This window comes from Cucurbita pepo, chromosome LG08, assembly GCF_002806865.2.
Source record: "Cucurbita pepo subsp. pepo cultivar mu-cu-16 chromosome LG08, ASM280686v2, whole genome shotgun sequence".
Taxonomy (NCBI): Eukaryota; Viridiplantae; Streptophyta; class Magnoliopsida; order Cucurbitales; family Cucurbitaceae; genus Cucurbita; species Cucurbita pepo.
Genome location: NC_036645.1, coordinates 1,119,931 through 1,139,046, shown reverse-complemented (window position 1 = coordinate 1,139,046; position 19,116 = coordinate 1,119,931). Strand labels below are relative to the sequence as shown.

Below are 19,116 nucleotides of genomic sequence, written 5' to 3'. Positions count from 1 at the left end.
TGTCACGGTCCTACATCTTTTACCGTGTGGCATCATGATCATGACACGCTCACGACTAGCTTTAAGGGGAATCAAGCCCCATATATATTTTTTGCTACCGCTTTGTGGCTTCGTCGGACCTCGGAAAAGTTTGTCTTCGCCAATCGAATATCGCTTGTGCGGAATCCAAGCTTGTTTCACCACACACGCCGCCTGCGCGTGCATGATCAATTGTCTGCGACACATCCGACTTGCCTCTACACTAGGCCAAGTCATTCGGCTCGACCTTGCCTATGCTCGGGCCAAGGTCTCTCAATGCAATGTCGCTTCTCATCTTGTCATCTCGATCCCCATCGACGGGTCCATATGTCTTGATGCCACCCCGAGTCTCAGGATGTCGTCGGCCATCATAACTCGCTCGGTCATGCCATCGAGAATGGGCCCGCATGTCTTTCATCTCATCGGGACTTCCCGAACATCCATCCATCGAGGTTCTATAGAGGCATTGGCCCTCCCGTGCTCATGCCGAGTCATTTACGAATACCGTACCGGATAGCGAGTGAATGTAGCAATCTCCAACACGCAGGCTAGGACGCAATACCGGCACACCCGTGCCGTCCGGTACTGTCCTTCAAAAATTCATTTCAAAGAAAATTGTCCGAGACACTCGTCTCAACACGCTCGCCCACACTATGACACACGTGTATGTGCCACAGGGTAGCTCACTTAGACCACAGGGCTTAGGGATGGTGGAGAGCTAACACCATGGTACCCCTATAGTACATTTTGATCGATTTTCAATTTTCAGGCGTAGACATGATTTTGGTGAACGGTCATACGGTGTCGTGCATTGTCCGTTCGGTGTTCGATTGACACCAAACTTGGCGAGCATTCATATTTCATATGGATGGACTTAAGTCCCGAACCGCATGTCTAAATTCCTTTTGAAACTCCGACTTTTTGAGTTTAAGGCCTGAGGCCCTACCCTTCCCTTGAACAACCCTATCTTTACTCTTCATGTCTAGTCAATGTCTCTGTCTTGCTTATGTCTCAACTTGTCTTCAATGCCCACTTCGCATGGTGGTGTGTTGGATGATGCATCGTCCTCCTCGATCACATCATGGCACTCTTCTATATTGGCACGCATGTGGCCGGATGGGGTGAGGGTCACAACCTACTCTCTTCATAGTATTGTTGTGACATTCTCCCCCACTTAACTTAGTCATCGTCCTCGATGACTTACTCGGGCACAATCGTATTGCAAATTGTGACATTCTCCCCCACTTAATCTAGTCATCGTCCTCGATGTCTTTCTCGGGGCGCATTCGCCCCATTAATTGTGAAGTTCTCCTCTACTCAATCTCGACATCGTCCGGGTGTCGATCCTAACTCTCTGACTGTTGCCAACTCGACTCGCTGGAATTGGTTGTGTTTCAGAAAGGTATAAAATTATTAAGCACCTGACTATCTTTTGTCATAATGCTCATCTTGATGACGTCTTCCGTCAGCTTGGAGACAAGTTTGAGTGGATTCTTCTAACTTCTCTTTTGTCATATGGCACCACAACTCTTGACTTGGTCAGTTGTTGGGTGACCTTGCCTCTCTAGATGCTTTTTACTTCTCTTTTGTCCACAACTCTTGACTTGGTCAGTTGTTGGGTGACCTTGCCTCTCTAGATGCTTTTTACTTCTCTTTTGTCATATGACACCATCTTTTGTCACCACGTTCTGACTCTTGACTTGGTCAGTTGTTGGATCTGACTCTTGACTNCCATTTGGTTCGAGACATTTTTCCTTTCAATTTTCAAAGCTTAGCTCTCCGAAGCTCTTGGCGATGGTTCCTAAATGAACTTCATCAGGGCCATCTGCTATTCTCAAGGTTCTTGCAGCAGCCCAGAGATGAGCAAGAACAGTGTCAGAAGATAAGCCACCTGCACCATGAACTTGCATTGCCATGTCCANCGTCAGTTGTTGGATCTTGCAGACGTCTTCCGTCAGCTTGGAGACAAGTTCGAGTGGATGCTTCTAACTTCTCTTTTATCATATGGCACCACGACTCTTGACCAATCATATGGCACCACGACTCTTGACTTGGTCAATTGTGTGGTGAACTTGCCTCTAGATGCTTCNAACTAAGATGTTTGTAAGTCCGAAAGAACGACAATTAGATAGGTTGGCTTTTTGTTCAATATTCTAGTGCTTCTTCTACTCCAAAGATAGGTTTAAAGCATTTATGAAAGGTCATGAACTTAAATAACTTCGATTAGATGTAAGAAAATTTACCTTGGCCATTGCAATCGTCCCACGTGCTCTCTTGTTTCCTAGCCGATCTAACTGATCAGCTGCTTCCAAGACTAGCAATCTCGTTCCCTCAAGTTTCATGCGACACTGACACAACATAGTCATTCTCTCAAAAATTGTTATAGATTTTGGGGGGCAATCATGTGGCTACTACATCCAAATACTGGCATTCTTTGAAAGGGAGGAACCCTGCTCAGTGTCACGGTCCTACATCTTTTACCGTGTGGCATCATGATCATGACACGCTCACGACTAGCTTTAAGGGGAATCAAGCCCCATATATATTTTTTGCTACCGCTTTGTGGCTTCGTCGGACCTCGGAAAAGTTTGTCTTCGCCAATCGAATATCGCTTGTGCGGAATCCAAGCTTGTTTCACCACACACGCCGCCTGCGCGTGCATGATCAATTGTCTGCGACACATCCGACTTGCCTCTACACTAGGCCAAGTCATTCGGCTCGACCTTGCCTATGCTCGGGCCAAGGTCTCTCAATGCAATGTCGCTTCTCATCTTGTCATCTCGATCCCCATCGACGGGTCCATATGTCTTGATGCCACCCCGAGTCTCAGGATGTCGTCGGCCATCATAACTCGCTCGGTCATGCCATCGAGAATGGGCCCGCATGTCTTTCATCTCATCGGGACTTCCCGAACATCCATCCATCGAGGTTCTATAGAGGCATTGGCCCTCCCGTGCTCATGCCGAGTCATTTACGAATACCGTACCGGATAGCGAGTGAATGTAGCAATCTCCAACACGCAGGCTAGGACGCAATACAGGCACACCCGTGCCGTCCGGTACTGTCCTTCAAAAATTCATTTCAAAGAAAATTGTCCGAGACACTCGTCTCAACACGCTCGCCCACACTATGACACACGTGTATGTGCCACAGGGTAGCTCACTTAGACCACAGGGCTTAGGGATGGTGGAGAGCTAACACCATGGTACCCCTATAGTACATTTTGATCGATTTTCAATTTTCAGGCGTAGACATGATTTTGGTGAACGGTCATACGGTGTCGTGCATTGTCCGTTCGGTGTTCGATTGACACCAAACTTGGCGAGCATTCATATTTCATATGGATGGACTTAAGTCCCGAACCGCATGTCTAAATTCCTTTTGAAACTCCGACTTTTTGAGTTTAAGGCCTGAGGCCCTACCCTTCCCTTGAACAACCCTATCTTTACTCTTCATGTCTAGTCAATGTCTCTGTCTTGCTTATGTCTCAACTTGTCTTCAATGCCCACTTCGCATGGTGGTGTGTTGGATGATGCATCGTCCTCCTCGATCACATCATGGCACTCTTCTATATTGGCACGCATGTGGCCGGATGGGGTGAGGGTCACAACCTACTCTCTTCATAGTATTGTTGTGACATTCTCCCCCACTTAACTTAGTCATCGTCCTCGATGACTTACTCGGGCACAATCGTATTGCAAATTGTGACATTCTCCCCCACTTAATCTAGTCATCGTCCTCGATGTCTTTCTCGGGGCGCATTCGCCCCATTAATTGTGAAGTTCTCCTCTACTCAATCTCGACATCGTCCGGGTGTCGATCCTAACTCTCTGACTGTTGCCAACTCGACTCGCTGGAATTGGTTGTGTTTCAGAAAGGTATAAAATTATTAAGCACCTGACTATCTTTTGTCATAATGCTCATCTTGATGACGTCTTCCGTCAGCTTGGAGACAAGTTTGAGTGGATTCTTCTAACTTCTCTTTTGTCATATGGCACCACAACTCTTGACTTGGTCAGTTGTTGGGTGACCTTGCCTCTCTAGATGCTTTTTACTTCTCTTTTGTCCACAACTCTTGACTTGGTCAGTTGTTGGGTGACCTTGCCTCTCTAGATGCTTTTTACTTCTCTTTTGTCATATGACACCATCTTTTGTCACCACGTTCTGACTCTTGACTTGGTCAGTTGTTGGATCTGACTCTTGACTTGGTCAGTTGTTGGATCTGACTCTTGACTTCGTCAGTTGTTGGATCTTGCAGACGTCTTCCGTCAGCTTGGAGACAAGTTCGAGTGGATGCTTCTAACTTCTCTTTTATCATATGGCACCACGACTCTTGACCAATCATATGGCACCACGACTCTTGACTTGGTCAATTGTGTGGTGAACTTGCCTCTAGATGCTTCTAACTTCTCTTTTGTCATATGGCACCAGGTTCTGACTCTTGACTTGGTAAGTTGTTGGATCTTGCTGATGTCTTCCGTCAACTTGGAGANTGCGACACTGACACAACATAGTCATTCTCTCAAAAATTGTTATAGATTTTGGGGGGCAATCATGTGGCTACTACATCCAAATACTGGCATTCTTNATTGTGTGGTGAACTTGCCTCTAGATGCTTCTAACTTCTCTTTTGTCATATGGCACCAGGTTCTGACTCTTGACTTGGTAAGTTGTTGGATCTTGCTGATGTCNCTTTTACCGTGTGGCATCATGATCATGACACGCTCACGACTAGCTTTAAGGGGAATCAAGCCCCATATATATTTTTTGCTACCGCTTTGTGGCTTCGTCGGACCTCGGAAAAGTTTGTCTTCGCCAATCGAATATCGCTTGTGCGGAATCCAAGCTTGTTTCACCACACACGCCGCCTGCGCGTGCATGATCAATTGTCTGCGACACATCCGACTTGCCTCTACACTAGGCCAAGTCATTCGGCTCGACCTTGCCTATGCTCGGGCCAAGGTCTCTCAATGCAATGTCGCTTCTCATCTTGTCATCTCGATCCCCATCGACGGGTCCATATGTCTTGATGCCACCCCGAGTCTCAGGATGTCGTCGGCCATCATAACTCGCTCGGTCATGCCATCGAGAATGGGCCCGCATGTCTTTCATCTCATCGGGACTTCCCGAACATCCATCCATCGAGGTTCTATAGAGGCATTGGCCCTCCCGTGCTCATGCCGAGTCATTTACGAATACCGTACCGGATAGCGAGTGAATGTAGCAATCTCCAACACGCAGGCTAGGACGCAATACCGGCACACCCGTGCCGTCCGGTACTGTCCTTCAAAAATTCATTTCAAAGAAAATTGTCCGAGACACTCGTCTCAACACGCTCGCCCACACTATGACACACGTGTATGTGCCACAGGGTAGCTCACTTAGACCACAGGGCTTAGGGATGGTGGAGAGCTAACACCATGGTACCCCTATAGTACATTTTGATCGATTTTCAATTTTCAGGCGTAGACATGATTTTGGTGAACGGTCATACGGTGTCGTGCATTGTCCGTTCGGTGTTCGATTGACACCAAACTTGGCGAGCATTCATATTTCATATGGATGGACTTAAGTCCCGAACCGCATGTCTAAATTCCTTTTGAAACTCCGACTTTTTGAGTTTAAGGCCTGAGGCCCTACCCTTCCCTTGAACAACCCTATCTTTACTCTTCATGTCTAGTCAATGTCTCTGTCTTGCTTATGTCTCAACTTGTCTTCAATGCCCACTTCGCATGGTGGTGTGTTGGATGATGCATCGTCCTCCTCGATCACATCATGGCACTCTTCTATATTGGCACGCATGTGGCCGGATGGGGTGAGGGTCACAACCTACTCTCTTCATAGTATTGTTGTGACATTCTCCCCCACTTAACTTAGTCATCGTCCTCGATGACTTACTCGGGCACAATCGTATTGCAAATTGTGACATTCTCCCCCACTTAATCTAGTCATCGTCCTCGATGTCTTTCTCGGGGCGCATTCGCCCCATTAATTGTGAAGTTCTCCTCTACTCAATCTCGACATCGTCCGGGTGTCGATCCTAACTCTCTGACTGTTGCCAACTCGACTCGCTGGAATTGGTTGTGTTTCAGAAAGGTATAAAATTATTAAGCACCTGACTATCTTTTGTCATAATGCTCATCTTGATGACGTCTTCCGTCAGCTTGGAGACAAGTTTGAGTGGATTCTTCTAACTTCTCTTTTGTCATATGGCACCACAACTCTTGACTTGGTCAGTTGTTGGGTGACCTTGCCTCTCTAGATGCTTTTTACTTCTCTTTTGTCCACAACTCTTGACTTGGTCAGTTGTTGGGTGACCTTGCCTCTCTAGATGCTTTTTACTTCTCTTTTGTCATATGACACCATCTTTTGTCACCACGTTCTGACTCTTGACTTGGTCAGTTGTTGGATCTGACTCTTGACTTGGTCAGTTGTTGGATCTGACTCTTGACTTCGTCAGTTGTTGGATCTTGCAGACGTCTTCCGTCAGCTTGGAGACAAGTTCGAGTGGATGCTTCTAACTTCTCTTTTATCATATGGCACCACGACTCTTGACCAATCATATGGCACCACGACTCTTGACTTGGTCAATTGTGTGGTGAACTTGCCTCTAGATGCTTCTAACTTCTCTTTTGTCATATGGCACCAGGTTCTGACTCTTGACTTGGTAAGTTGTTGGATCTTGCTGATGTCTTCCGTCAACTTGGAGACAAGTTCAAGTGGATGCTTCTGACTTCTCTTGTCATATGGCACCACGACTCATGACTTGGTCAGTTGTTGAGTGAACTTGCCTCTCGATTGACATCTTCCGTCTGGAGACAAGTTTGAGTTGGAAAATNTCACCACACACGCCGCCTGCGCGTGCATGATCAATTGTCTGCGACACATCCGACTTGCCTCTACACTAGGCCANATGACTTGGTCAGTTGTTGAGTGAACTTGCCTCTCGATTGACATCTTCCGTCTGGAGACAAGTTTGAGTTGGAAAATAGAAAAGTTGCGTGAATCAAAAATACAAGGGAGGTTCATGGCCAAGGGAAAGATGCCCGAATAACAGTTATTTTGGAATGTACTGTTGTGTTCGAAACGGTGTTAATAAGGAATCCGTGGGGATTTCCAGATATATTACTCAAAAGAATTGAAACAATACGCCTAGTTGATTGGAATTGAAAAAATTTTGTCCCCGTTACAAACATACGATTCATGGGGAGATAAAGAAATAGATCAAACCAATCGTCTGTGTGTCCATGTAGCACCAAGTTCTGACTCTTAACTTGGTCAGTTGTTGGGTGAACTTGCCTCTGGATGCTTCTGACTTCTCTCTTGTCATACGGCACCTCTGGATCTTTTGTCATATGACACGTCAATTGTTGGGTGAACTTTCCTGGATGCTTTTGACTTCTCTCTTGTCATATGGCACCCCGTTCTGACTCTTGACTTGGTCAATTGTTGGGTGAACTTTCCTGGATGCTTTTGACTTCAATCTTGTCATATGGCACCTCAATTGTTGGGTGAACTTTCCTGGATGCTTTTGACTTCTCTCTTGGGCACCTCAATTGTTGGGTGAACTTTCCTGGATGCTTCTGACTCTTGACTTGGTCAATTGTTGGGTGAACTTGTGAACTTTATGGCACCCCGTTCTGACTCTTGACTGGTCAATTGTTGGGTGAACTTGTGAATTTTCCTGGATGCTTTTGACTTGGTTAATTGTTGGGTGAACTTACCTTATTGTAATATTTTCGAGACCCACCTTCTATTAAGAACTTTCAGAATCCTATAAAATAGTACTTTGCCACTGCTCTTAATTTTTTAATAATTGATAATTGAGCCTAATTTTTAGATTTAAATTATGAAATTAATACTTACTTTATGGCACCCCGTTCTGACTCTTGACTGGTCAATTGTTGGGTGAACTTGTGAATTTTCCTGGATGCTTTTGACTTGGTTAATTGTTGGGTGAACTTACCTTATTGTAATATTTTCGAGACCCACCTTCTATTAAGAACTTTCAGAATCCTATAAAATAGTACTTTGCCACTGCTCTTAATTTTTTAATAATTGATAATTGAGCCTAATTTTTAGATTTAAATTATGAAATTAATACTTTAATAAATTATAACATATTTTATACTACAAATATTAAATCAAGAAGAGGGAAAAAGAATCCATTTATTCGAAATCTTAAAATGAATGATAAATTAATGTTCAAAATCTTAAAATATTCGATAATGTTTTTAAACAAAACTGTCCCTATCCCTTGGTTTTAGACCATTGTCATGACCGAAAAGTAGCCTAATCCACAGATTACTAGGAATACAGTTGAAAAGCTTCAACTCATGAACGCTAGGAGCTCTATTCTCTTGGTTTTAGATTTTCATCAGGGCACCAGTGTACGGTATTCCGGTCTTCTTGATCCAATCATCACCCTGAATAAACAACGAAGGGGTGAAATTGATGGCCTGTTTTCCTGTGATCTGTTTAACTCCCTTCCACTTAACTCTATTTTCTTTTGCTGCACCAGANACAACCCTATCTTTACTCTTCATGTCTAGTCAATGTCTCTGTCTTGCTTATGTCTCAACTTGTCTTCAATGCNCTCCCTTCCACTTAACTCTATTTTCTTTTGCTGCACCAGATCCTCTGTTATCAAACTCTGTGTAATACAGAGTATTGAGAGCAAAATCACCATTCCATGGAAGCCAACCTTCAGGCTGGATCAAGTCATCGATTTGGCATTGCATGATGACTGTTCTTGAATACTGCTTCCATGGGCGACCAAGGTAGGACTTACTGGTATGGCGAATGGGGTAGAACTCAGGGTCGGCAGAGATGATGCAATTTTGGAGGACGATACCAGTGGGCTCATCACTCTCCATTCGACCTTGGGCAGTGATAGGGCATGGTTGTTTCGGCAGTGGCTTCCTCACTAAGATCTTACAGTTCTGTAACACTACAGCAGCATTGCCAAAGATGAAATCAACGGTACCGGAGATTGTGCAATCTCGGTAGAATTGACGTTTGGTTTGGGGGTAGAGAGTATCTTGATAGGCGTCCATTCTACAATTGTAGAAGATTGACATGTCGGATTGAACTCGAAGTGCCACAGCCTGGTGTTTCATAGGCCCAGCTGAGTTATCGAACCACAAGTCTTTTCCGATGAAGTTGGATCCGATCGCCGCTGTTAAGAATATGAAATCATGTTAAATTCAATTATTGAATTCGTATGAATATGATTATAAACTAGATGGTAACTTACCAAAGGTAGCACTTTTGAATGTGGGTGTTCCATCAATGACATTCTTGCTAGCTGTGATCTTGGTCTTAGTCGGGCCGTCTCCAATCATCATGACATAGGTCATTTTTTTGTCCACCATCACTTGCTCTTCATAAACTCCTTCCTTCACATAAATCACAAAGGTTGTATTGCTCTTCAATGGTACCTCTTTAAGGGCTTCAGTTATTGTCTTGTACTTTCCACTTCCGTCTTTAGCCACCACCACATTCGCCTTGATGTTAGCTCCAGTGGCCTCGAGTAGCCCTCGCCTGTCGCTCACCCAAGATGGCTCTTCCTCTTGGAATTCTTCATTGGATTCCTCTGTTCGAAGTTGTCGCCCCGTTTGTGGCAGCAGTCCCAACTTCTCCCACAAAGTGCTCACAAGGGATGTAACCTCACCTACCATCACAAGCCCATTGGCAGTCATTTCTTTTGACGTCTTCAACAAATTCTTCATCTTTTCACCAGTATCGCCAGGAACATTCTCGAAACCATCCAAACAAGTTTCTTGATATGTCAATGCAGCGCTCAACCAAATCCTAAGGTTCTCAAGATAATCATTCACTCTGTGTACATCAAAACTATCAGTGATTTTATCAAAGGAAGTTAAAAGATCATCAATTGCATAATCCATGAGCTCGTCGCAAGCATCAACTGCTTTTTGCGCCATGGGGTCAGTGGCGGCTTGTTTCAAAGTGGGGGAATTTGCAATGGCTACTTTGAGCTGCTCAATAGCAAAATGGAACCCTGCCTTGACCAACTCACGTGGATCTTTTGAGTCAACATTGGACTTCACCAAGACTTCTTCGCAAGTTTCACGGTAAGTAGTGGGCTTACATAGAGTCTTAATGGCAGCATTAGAGGAGCCAGGGTCCTCTCCTGCACCACTTACACCATTAACCAAGGCAACCAAAAATAGAGACAACAACCCAACCAGGGCAGCCTTATTGTTCTTGCATCCACCGCCGTCATACGCCATGTTTCTTCGCTACAAATCTCAAGCTATTTCTTTTTTTTTTTCTTTTTTTTTTTTTGTTTTGTTTTGTTTTCTTGGGTAATAGAAGATGGAAAGTTGCTGCCTTGATTTCTTTCTGTTCAACAAATGACCTGTTTTTATATGAGAAAATTTTAACAGAATTTCTAAATTGAAGTAAATACGGTTGGAGTTAGGAGCATTTTGACCAATCATTTTTACTTTTTTTTTTTTTTCTTAAATAAAATTTTCGTATCTAAATTTAGCTAATTTTTACTATAAACTTTGGATTAATTTAGTTAATTTTTGCTAATTTTGTATTCAAAATCATAGTTGATTATGCTAAACATTTAAATTAAGTTTTTTTTTCCTTATTATGAGTAATTATTTGTTATTGAGTGGAAGTTCATTAGCTCAAATTAGATTAATATAAAAATTTGTGATCAATAAAAAATACAACTCATAAATCTGAAGGTTTTGTAGCGATAAATAAATTTTAATAAAGAGGCAACAAAAATGATCATTAATCTTTACTTGTTTTACTTGTTTAGGATTGATAATGAGAACTTTAACCTTACATGTCAAAAAGCAAACTACTAATTTTTCCTTAATTGTCCCATAAACTACATAAACTATTCAAAGATGGTGTCATTTAGGAGCTATTCTGTTTAGTTAAAAAGTCATTAATATTGTTGAGTTTTAATCAATTTAGATATATATAATTTCGATCATGTGGTCCAGAGATTCAAAACCCTATCCCATATGATCGAACTAAAAAAAATTGATGTTTTTTCTTCTTCAAAATAAAAATTAATTTTAATATTTGAAATAACAAAAATAACAGTAAGTTTTCGAATAAGGTTTTGATTGTCGATAGAAATGTCAAGATATCAATTTCTTTGGAAACATTGAGACGATGATCGATTTTACGGTTCCTAATATTCCATTTGGTTCGAGACATTTTTCCTTTCAATTTTCAAAGCTTAGCTCCCTGAAGCTCTTGGCGATGGTTCCTAAATGAACTTCATCAGGGTCATCTGGTATTCTCAAGGTTCTTGCAGCAGCCTAGAGATGAGCAAGAACAGTTTCCGAAGATAAGCCACCTGCACCATGAACTTGCATTGCCATGTCCAGAATCTGCAATGCCATATTGGTTGCTGCAACCTGTGCCATGTTTCACCAAGATGTTAATGGAGACGTGATAAAAAAAAAAGAAAAAAACGAGAAAGGAGAAGGGTAGAAATGTGTTAAATGGTTAACTAAAAATGAAGATGCCGTGGTAACTAAGATGTTTGTAAGTCCGAAAGAACAACAATTAGATAGGTTGGCTTTTTGTTCAATATTCTAGTGATTCTTCTACTCCAAAGATAGGTTTAAAGCATTTATGAAAGGTCATGAACTTAAATAACTTCGATTAGATGTAAGAAAATTTACCTTGGCCATTGCAATCATCCCACATGCTTTCTTGTTTCCTAGTCGATCTAACTGATCAGCTGCTTCCAAGACTAGCAATCTCGTTTCCTCAAGTTTCACGCGACACTCACACAAACATAGTCATTCTCTCAAAAATTGTTATAGATTTTCGGGGAGGGCAATCATGTGACTACTATATCCAAATACTGGCATTGTTTGAAAGGAAGGAACTCTGCTCAGTGTCACGGTCCTAGATTTTTACCGTGTGACATCGTGATTTTGACACGCTCACGACTAGCCCTAAGGGGAATCAAGCCCCATATATATTTTTCACTCCGGCTTTGTGGCTTCGTCGGACCTTAGGTAAAGTTTGTCTTCGCCAATCAAATATCGCTTATTCGGAATCCAAACTTGTTCAACCACACACGCCGCCTGCACGTGCATGTTCAATTGTCTGCAACACATCCGACTTGCTTCTACACTAGGCCAAGTCATTCGGCTCGACCTTGCCTCTGCTCGAGCCAAGGTCTCTCAATGCAACGTCGCATCTCATCTTTTCATCTCGATCCCCATCGACAGGGTCCATATGTCTTGACGCCACCCCGAGTCTCAGGATGTCGTCGGCCATCATAACTCGCTCGGTCATGTCATGGAGAATGGGTCCGCGTGTCTTTCATCTCATTGGGACTTCCCGAACATCCATCCATCCGGGTTCTATCAAGGCATTAGCCCTCCCGTGCCCATGCCGAGTCATTTACGAATACTGTACCGGATAGCGGGTGTATGTAGCAACCTCGAACACGTGGGCTAGGGCGCAATACCGGCACATCGGTGTCGTCCGGTACTATCCTACAAAAATCCATTTCAAAGGAAATTGCCCGAGACACTCATCTTGGCATGCTCGTCCACACTGTGACACACGTATGTGCCACAGGGTAGCTCACTTAGACCACAAGGCCCAGGGATGGTGGAGAGCTAACACCATGGTACCCCTACAGTACATTTTGAAGCCATTTTCATTCTACCAGGAGTAGACATGATTNTTTTCAATTTTCAGGCGTAGAACACAGGGCCCAGGGTGGTGGAGAGCTAACACCATGGTACCCTTATAGTACATTTTAAGTCATTTTCAATTTTTAGACATGATCTTGGTGAACTGTCATACGGTGTCGTGCATTGTTTGTTCGGTGTCCGATTGACACCAAACTTGGCGAGCATTCATATTTCATATGGATGTACTTAAATCCTGAACTGCATGTCCAAATTCCTTCTGAAACCCTGACTTTTTGAGGTTAAGGTCCGAGGCCCTACTCTGTCTTTCAACAAGCCTATCTTTACTCTTCATGTCTATTCAATGTCTCTGTCTTGCTTATGTCTCAACTTGTCTTCAATGCCCACTTCGCACGGTGGTGTGTTGGATGATGCATCGTTCTCCTCGATCACATCATGACACTCTTCTATATTAGTCCGCATGTGGCCAGATGGGCGTCTCTTGAGGGACGCCAATTTGCTTGTCATGAGGTGAGGGTCACAACCTACTCTTTTCATAGTATGGTTGTGACATTCTCCCCCACTTAACTTAGCTATCGTCCTCGATGACTTACTCGGGCACAATCGTATTGCAGATTGTGACATTCTCCCCCACTTAATTTAGTCATCGTCCTCGATGTCTTTCTCGGGGCGCATTCGCCCCACTAATTGTGAAATTCTCCCCTACTCAATATCGGCATCGTCCCGATGACGATCCGAACTCTCTGACTGTTGCCGTCTCGACTCGCTGGAATTGGTTGTGTTTCAGAAAGGTATAAAATTATTAAGCACCTGACTATCTTTTGTCATAATGCTCATCTTGATGAGGTCTTCCGTCAGCTTGGAGACAAGTTCAAGTGGATGCTTCTGACTTCTCTTTTGTCATATGGCACCACGACTCTTGACTTGGTGAGTTGTTGGGTGAACTTGCCTCTAGATGCTTCTGACTCCTCTTTTGTCATATGGCACCACTGACTCTTGACTTGGTTAGTTGTTGGATCTTGTTGACGTCTTCCGTCAGCTTGGAGACAAGTTCGAGTGGATGCTTTGACTTCCTTTTGTCATATGGCACCACGACTCTTGACTTGGTTAGTTGTTGGGTGAACTTGCCTCTTGATGCTTCTGATTTCTCTTTTGTGACTTGGTGAGCACCACGACTCTTGACTTGTTGGGTGAACTTGCCTCTTGATGCTTCTGATTTCTCTTTTGTGACTTGGTGAGTTGTTGGATCTTACTGACATCTTTCGTCAGCTTGGAGACAAGTTCGAGTGTATGCTTTTGACTTCTCTTTTGTCATATAGCACCACGACTCTTGACTTTGTCAGTTGTTGGGTGAACTTGTCTCTTGATGCTTTTGAGTTTTGTCATATGGCATGTTGTCATATGGCATGTTCATTTGTTGGATGAACACTTCTCTTTTTTCCTATTTTTCCTATGGCATGCTCAGTTGTTGGATGGATGAACACTTCTCTTTTGTCATATGGCATGCTCAATTTTTTTTTTTTTTTTTTTTTTTTTTTTTTTTTTTTTTTTTTTTTTTTTNTTTTTTTTTTTTTTTTTTTTTTACATTTACATGTAATTCTTCACATTTTCTATTCCCACCTTCTATTACTAACTTTGGGAATCCCATAACTAAAATACTATTAATACTATTAATTTTTTATTTTCTTAAAAAAGTAAATTTTAAAATAAATTAAAATACTATTTTTTTCCTCTTTTAATTTATTTTCATGTTTAAATGTTATGTTTTCTTTTTTTAATAATTCATTAAAACTCAATCAATTGGTTAAATAACAGTAACAAATTTTCGTATAATAAAGAAAAAATGTCCATATTTTCATTTTTATTGAAAAAAGTATTAATAGATTCATTTTTTAATAGAAATTAACAAAAAAAAATCCTAATAATTTAATAATTGAGCCTAATTTTAAGATTTAAATTTCTAAATTAATACTTTTATAAACTAATTTTATTTAGAAATTTAGTGGAGTGATTTATAATTATTTCCTCTTGATTTGATTTAAAATCTGCATACAATTTTTCTAAAATCATAAATAATTTTCAAATAAGTAAAAACAAAAATTGAAGATTATTCCTTTTAAAATATATACATTAACAATTTTTAAATTGATATCATAAATAATTTTCAAATAAGTAAAAAAAAAAAAAAAAAATTGAAGATTATTCCTCATAAAATTTATATATTAACGATTTTTAAATTGATTTGAACTTGATTGATAAAATTATTTAGTTTGAGAAATGACTATAACCCGAAAAGAACCAAATTTCGTAAAGGAAGAATGAAAGAGGCAATCGTATTTGTTTCGGTAGATATGCTATTCAAGCACTTGAACCCACTTGGATCACATCTAGACAAATCGAAGCGGGACAAAGGGTAATGACACGAAATGCACGACGCAGCAGAAAAATATGGGTACATATCCACGTATGGATTCAGGGAAAGGATCCCCAAATATATGGGTAGCTGGTAGAATACTTTATCAAAAAAAAATTATTAAAAAAAAATAAAGAGAAAAAATGGTTTATTCAAAATCTCAAAATGAACTATAAATTAATGTTCTTAAATATAATTTTGTCCTACCCCTTGGTTTTAGACCATTGTCATGCTCGAAAAGTAACTCGGCCTAATCCAAGGATTACCACGAATAAACCGTCAAAAAGCTTCAACTCATAAATTCTAGGAGCTCTATTTTAGATTTTCATCATACCACCGGTGTACGGTATTCCGGTCTTCTTGATCCAATCATCACCCTGAATAAACAACGAAGGGGTGAAATTGATGGCCTGTTTTCCTGTGATCTGTTTAATTCCCTCCCACTTAACTCTATTTTCTTTTGCTGCACCAGGTCCTCTATTATCGAACTCGGTGTAAAACAAAGTCTTGAGAGTAGAATCATCACTCCATCGCATCCATCCTTCAGGATGGATCAAGTCATCGATTTGGCATTGCATGATTACGGTTCTTGAAAACTTCTTCCATGGGCGACCAAGGAAGGACTTACTGGTATGGCGAATGGGGTAGAACTCAGGGTCGGAAGAGATAATGCAATTTTGGAGGACGATACCAGTGGGCTCATCAATCTCCACTCGACCTTGGGCAGTGACAAAGCAGGTTTGATTCGGCATTGGCTTCCTCACTAAGATCTTACAGTTCTGTAACACGACAGCAGCATTGCCAAAGATGAAATCAACAGTACCGGAGATTGTGCAATCTCGGTAGAATTGACGTTTGGTTTGGGGGTAGAGAGTATCTTGATAGGCGTCCATTCTACAATTGTAGAAGATTGACATGTCGGATTGAACTCGAAGTGCCACAGCCTGGTGTTTCATAGGCCCAGCTGAGTTATCAAACCACAAGTCTTTTCCGATGAAGTTGGATCCGATCGCCGCTGTTAAGAACATGAAATCATGTTAAATTCAATTATTGAATTCGTATGAACATGATTATAAACTAGATGATAACTTACCAAAGGTAGCACTTTTGAATGTGGGTGTTCCATCAATGACATTCTTGCTAGCTGTGATCTTGGTCTTAGTCGGGCCGTCTCCAATCATCATGACATAGGTCATTTTTTTGTCCACCATCACTTGCTCTTCATAAACTCCTTCCTTCACATAAATCACAAAGGTTGTATTGCTCTTCAATGGTACCTCTTTAAGGGCTTCAGTTATTGTCTTGTACTTTCCACTTCCGTCTTTAGCCACCACCACATTCGCCTTGATGTTAGCTCCAGTGGCCTCGAGTAGCCCTCGCCTGTCGCTCACCCAAGATGGCTCTTCCTCTTGGAATTCTTCATTGGATTCCTCTGNTCTGTCGCTCACCCAAGATGGCTCTTCCTTTTCTTCATTGGATTGCTCTGTTCGAAGTTGTCGCCCGGTTTGTTGCAGTCCCAGCTTCTGCCACAAAGTGGTCACAAGGGATGTAACCTCACCCACCATCACAAGCCCATTGGCGGTCATTTCTCTTGACGTCTTCAACAAATTCTTCATCTTTTCACCAGTATCGCCAGGAACATTCTCGAAACCATCCAAACAAGTTTCTTGATATGTCAATGCAGCGCTCAACCAAATCCTAAGGTTCTCAAGATAATCATTCACTCTGTGTACATCAAAACTATCGGTGATTTTATCAAAGGAAGTTAAAAGATCATCAATTGCATAATCCATGAGCTCGTCGCAAGCATCAACTGCTTTTTGCGCCATGGGGTCAGTGGTGGCTTGTTTCAAAGTGGGGGAATTTGCAATGGCTGCTTTGAGCTGCTCAATAGCAAAATGGAACCCTGCCTTGACCAACTCACGTGGGTCTTTTGAGTCAACATTGGACTTCACCAGGACTTCTTCGCAAGTTTCACGGTAAGTAGTGGGCTCACATAGAGTCTTAATGGCAGCATTAGAGGAGCCAGGGTCATCTCCTGCGCCACTTACACCATTAACCAAGGCAACAAAAAACAGAGACAACAACCCAACCAGGGCAGCCTTATTGTTCTTACATCCACCACCGTCATACGCCATGTTTCTTCACTACAAATCTCAAGCTGTTTTCTCTTTTCTTTTTTTCTTTTTTTTTTTTTTTTTTTTTTTTTTTTTTGTTTTGTTTTCTTGGGTAATAGAAGATGGGAAATTGTTGCCTTGATTTCTTTTTGTTCAACAAATGACCTGTTTTTATATGAGAAAATTTTAACAGAATTTCTAAATTGAAGTAAATATGGTTAGAGTTAGGAGAATTCTAGACCAATCAATTTTTTTTTTTTTTCTTCAATAAAATTTTTGTATCTAAATTTAGTTAATTTTTACTATAAACTTAGGATTAAATCAGTTAATTTTTTTGCTAATTTTGTGTTCAAAATCTTCATTGATTATGCTAAACATTTAAATTAAGTTTTTTTTTTCTTATTACGAGTAATTATTTGTTATTGGGTAGAAATTCGTTAGCTCATATAAGATTAATATAAAAATTTGTGATGCTTAGCAATATACCTTATTACTAAATAAATCTAAAAGTTTTGAAGCGATAAATAAATTTTAATAAACATCCAACAAAAATGAAAATTAACCTTTACTTGTGAAAAAGAAAACCACTAATTTTTGTTTAATTGTCCCATAAACTACTCAAGGATCGTATCATTTGGGAGTTATTTTGTTTGGTTAAAAAGTGGCTAATAACTTAAAACTAAGTTGAGCTTAACCTTCCATCATGTGGTCAAGAGATTCAAAACCCTACCTCTACCCTATATGATCGAACTAAAAAAAATTGATGTTTTTTCTTCTTCAAAATAAAAATTAATTTTAATATTTGAAATAACAAAAATAACAATAAGTTTTCGAATAAGGTTTTCATTGTCGATAGAAATGTCAAGATATCAATTTCTTTGGAAACATTGAGACGATGATCGATTTTATCGGTTCCTAGTATTCCATTTGGTTCGAGACATTTTTCCCTTCAATTTTCAAAGCTGAGCTCTCCGAAGCTCCAGCTTGGCGATGGTTCCAAAATGAACTTCATCAGGGCCATCTGGTATTCTCAAGGTTCTTGCAGCAGCCTAGAGATGAGCAAGAACAATGTCAGAAGATAAGCCACCTGCACCATGAACTTGTATTGCCATGTCCAGAATCTGCCATGCCATATTGGTTGTTGCAACCTGTGCCATGTTTCACCAAGATATTAATGGAGACGTGGTCAAAAAAAAGAAAAAGACGAGAAAGGAGAAGGGTAGGAATCTATTAAATGGTTAACAAAAAATGAAAGATGTCGTGGTAACTAAGATGTTTGTAAGTCTAAAAGAATGACAATTAGATAGGTTGGTTTTTCGTTCAATATTCTAGTGATTCTTCTACTCCAAAGATTGGTTTAAAGCATTTATGAAAGGTCACGAAATTAAATAACTTCGATTAGATGTAAGAAAATTTACCTTGGCCATTGCAATCGTCCCACGTGCTCTCTTGTTTCCTAGCCGATCTAACTGATCAGCTGCTTCCAAGACTAGCAATCTCGTTCCCTCAAGTTTCACGCGACACTGACACAAACATAGTCATTCTCTCAAAAATTGTTATAGATTTTGGGGGCAATCATGTGGCTACTACATCCAAATACTGGCATTCTTTGAAAGGGAGGAACCCTGCTCAGTGTCACGGTCCTACATTTTTTACCGTGTGGCATCATGATCTTGACACGCTCACAACTAGCCTTAAGGGGAATCATGCCCCATATATATTTTTCGCTACGGCTTTGTGGCTTCGTCGGACCTTAGGCAAAGTTTGTCTTCACCAATCGAATATCGCTTGTGCGGAATCCAAGCTTGTTCCACCACACACGCCGCCTGCGCGTGCATGTTCAATTGTCTGCGACACATCCAACTTGCCTCTACACTAGGCCAAGTCATTCGGCTCG

At 41.3% G+C, this 19,116-nt stretch overlaps 2 protein-coding genes across 2 annotated transcripts; both read right to left on the bottom strand.

The window, feature by feature from the left end:
- Positions 1–8,606: 8,606 nt before the first annotated feature.
- Positions 8,607–10,271, bottom strand: LOC111800023 (pectinesterase-like). Its single transcript, XM_023683599.1, has 2 exons — positions 9,275–10,271; positions 8,607–9,196 (listed from the first exon to the last, which is right to left on the bottom strand). The coding sequence occupies exons 1-2, from the start codon at positions 10,269–10,271 to the stop codon at positions 8,607–8,609; spliced, it is 1,587 nt and encodes a 528-aa protein (XP_023539367.1).
- A 5,137-nt stretch (positions 10,272–15,408) lies between these two features.
- Positions 15,409–17,240, bottom strand: LOC111800022 (pectinesterase-like). The gene is made up of 2 exons (XM_023683598.1): positions 16,196–17,240; positions 15,409–16,117 (listed from the first exon to the last, which is right to left on the bottom strand). The coding sequence occupies exons 1-2, from the start codon at positions 17,238–17,240 to the stop codon at positions 15,420–15,422; spliced, it is 1,743 nt and encodes a 580-aa protein (XP_023539366.1). The 3' UTR covers positions 15,409–15,419.
- Positions 17,241–19,116: the final 1,876 nt, after the last annotated feature.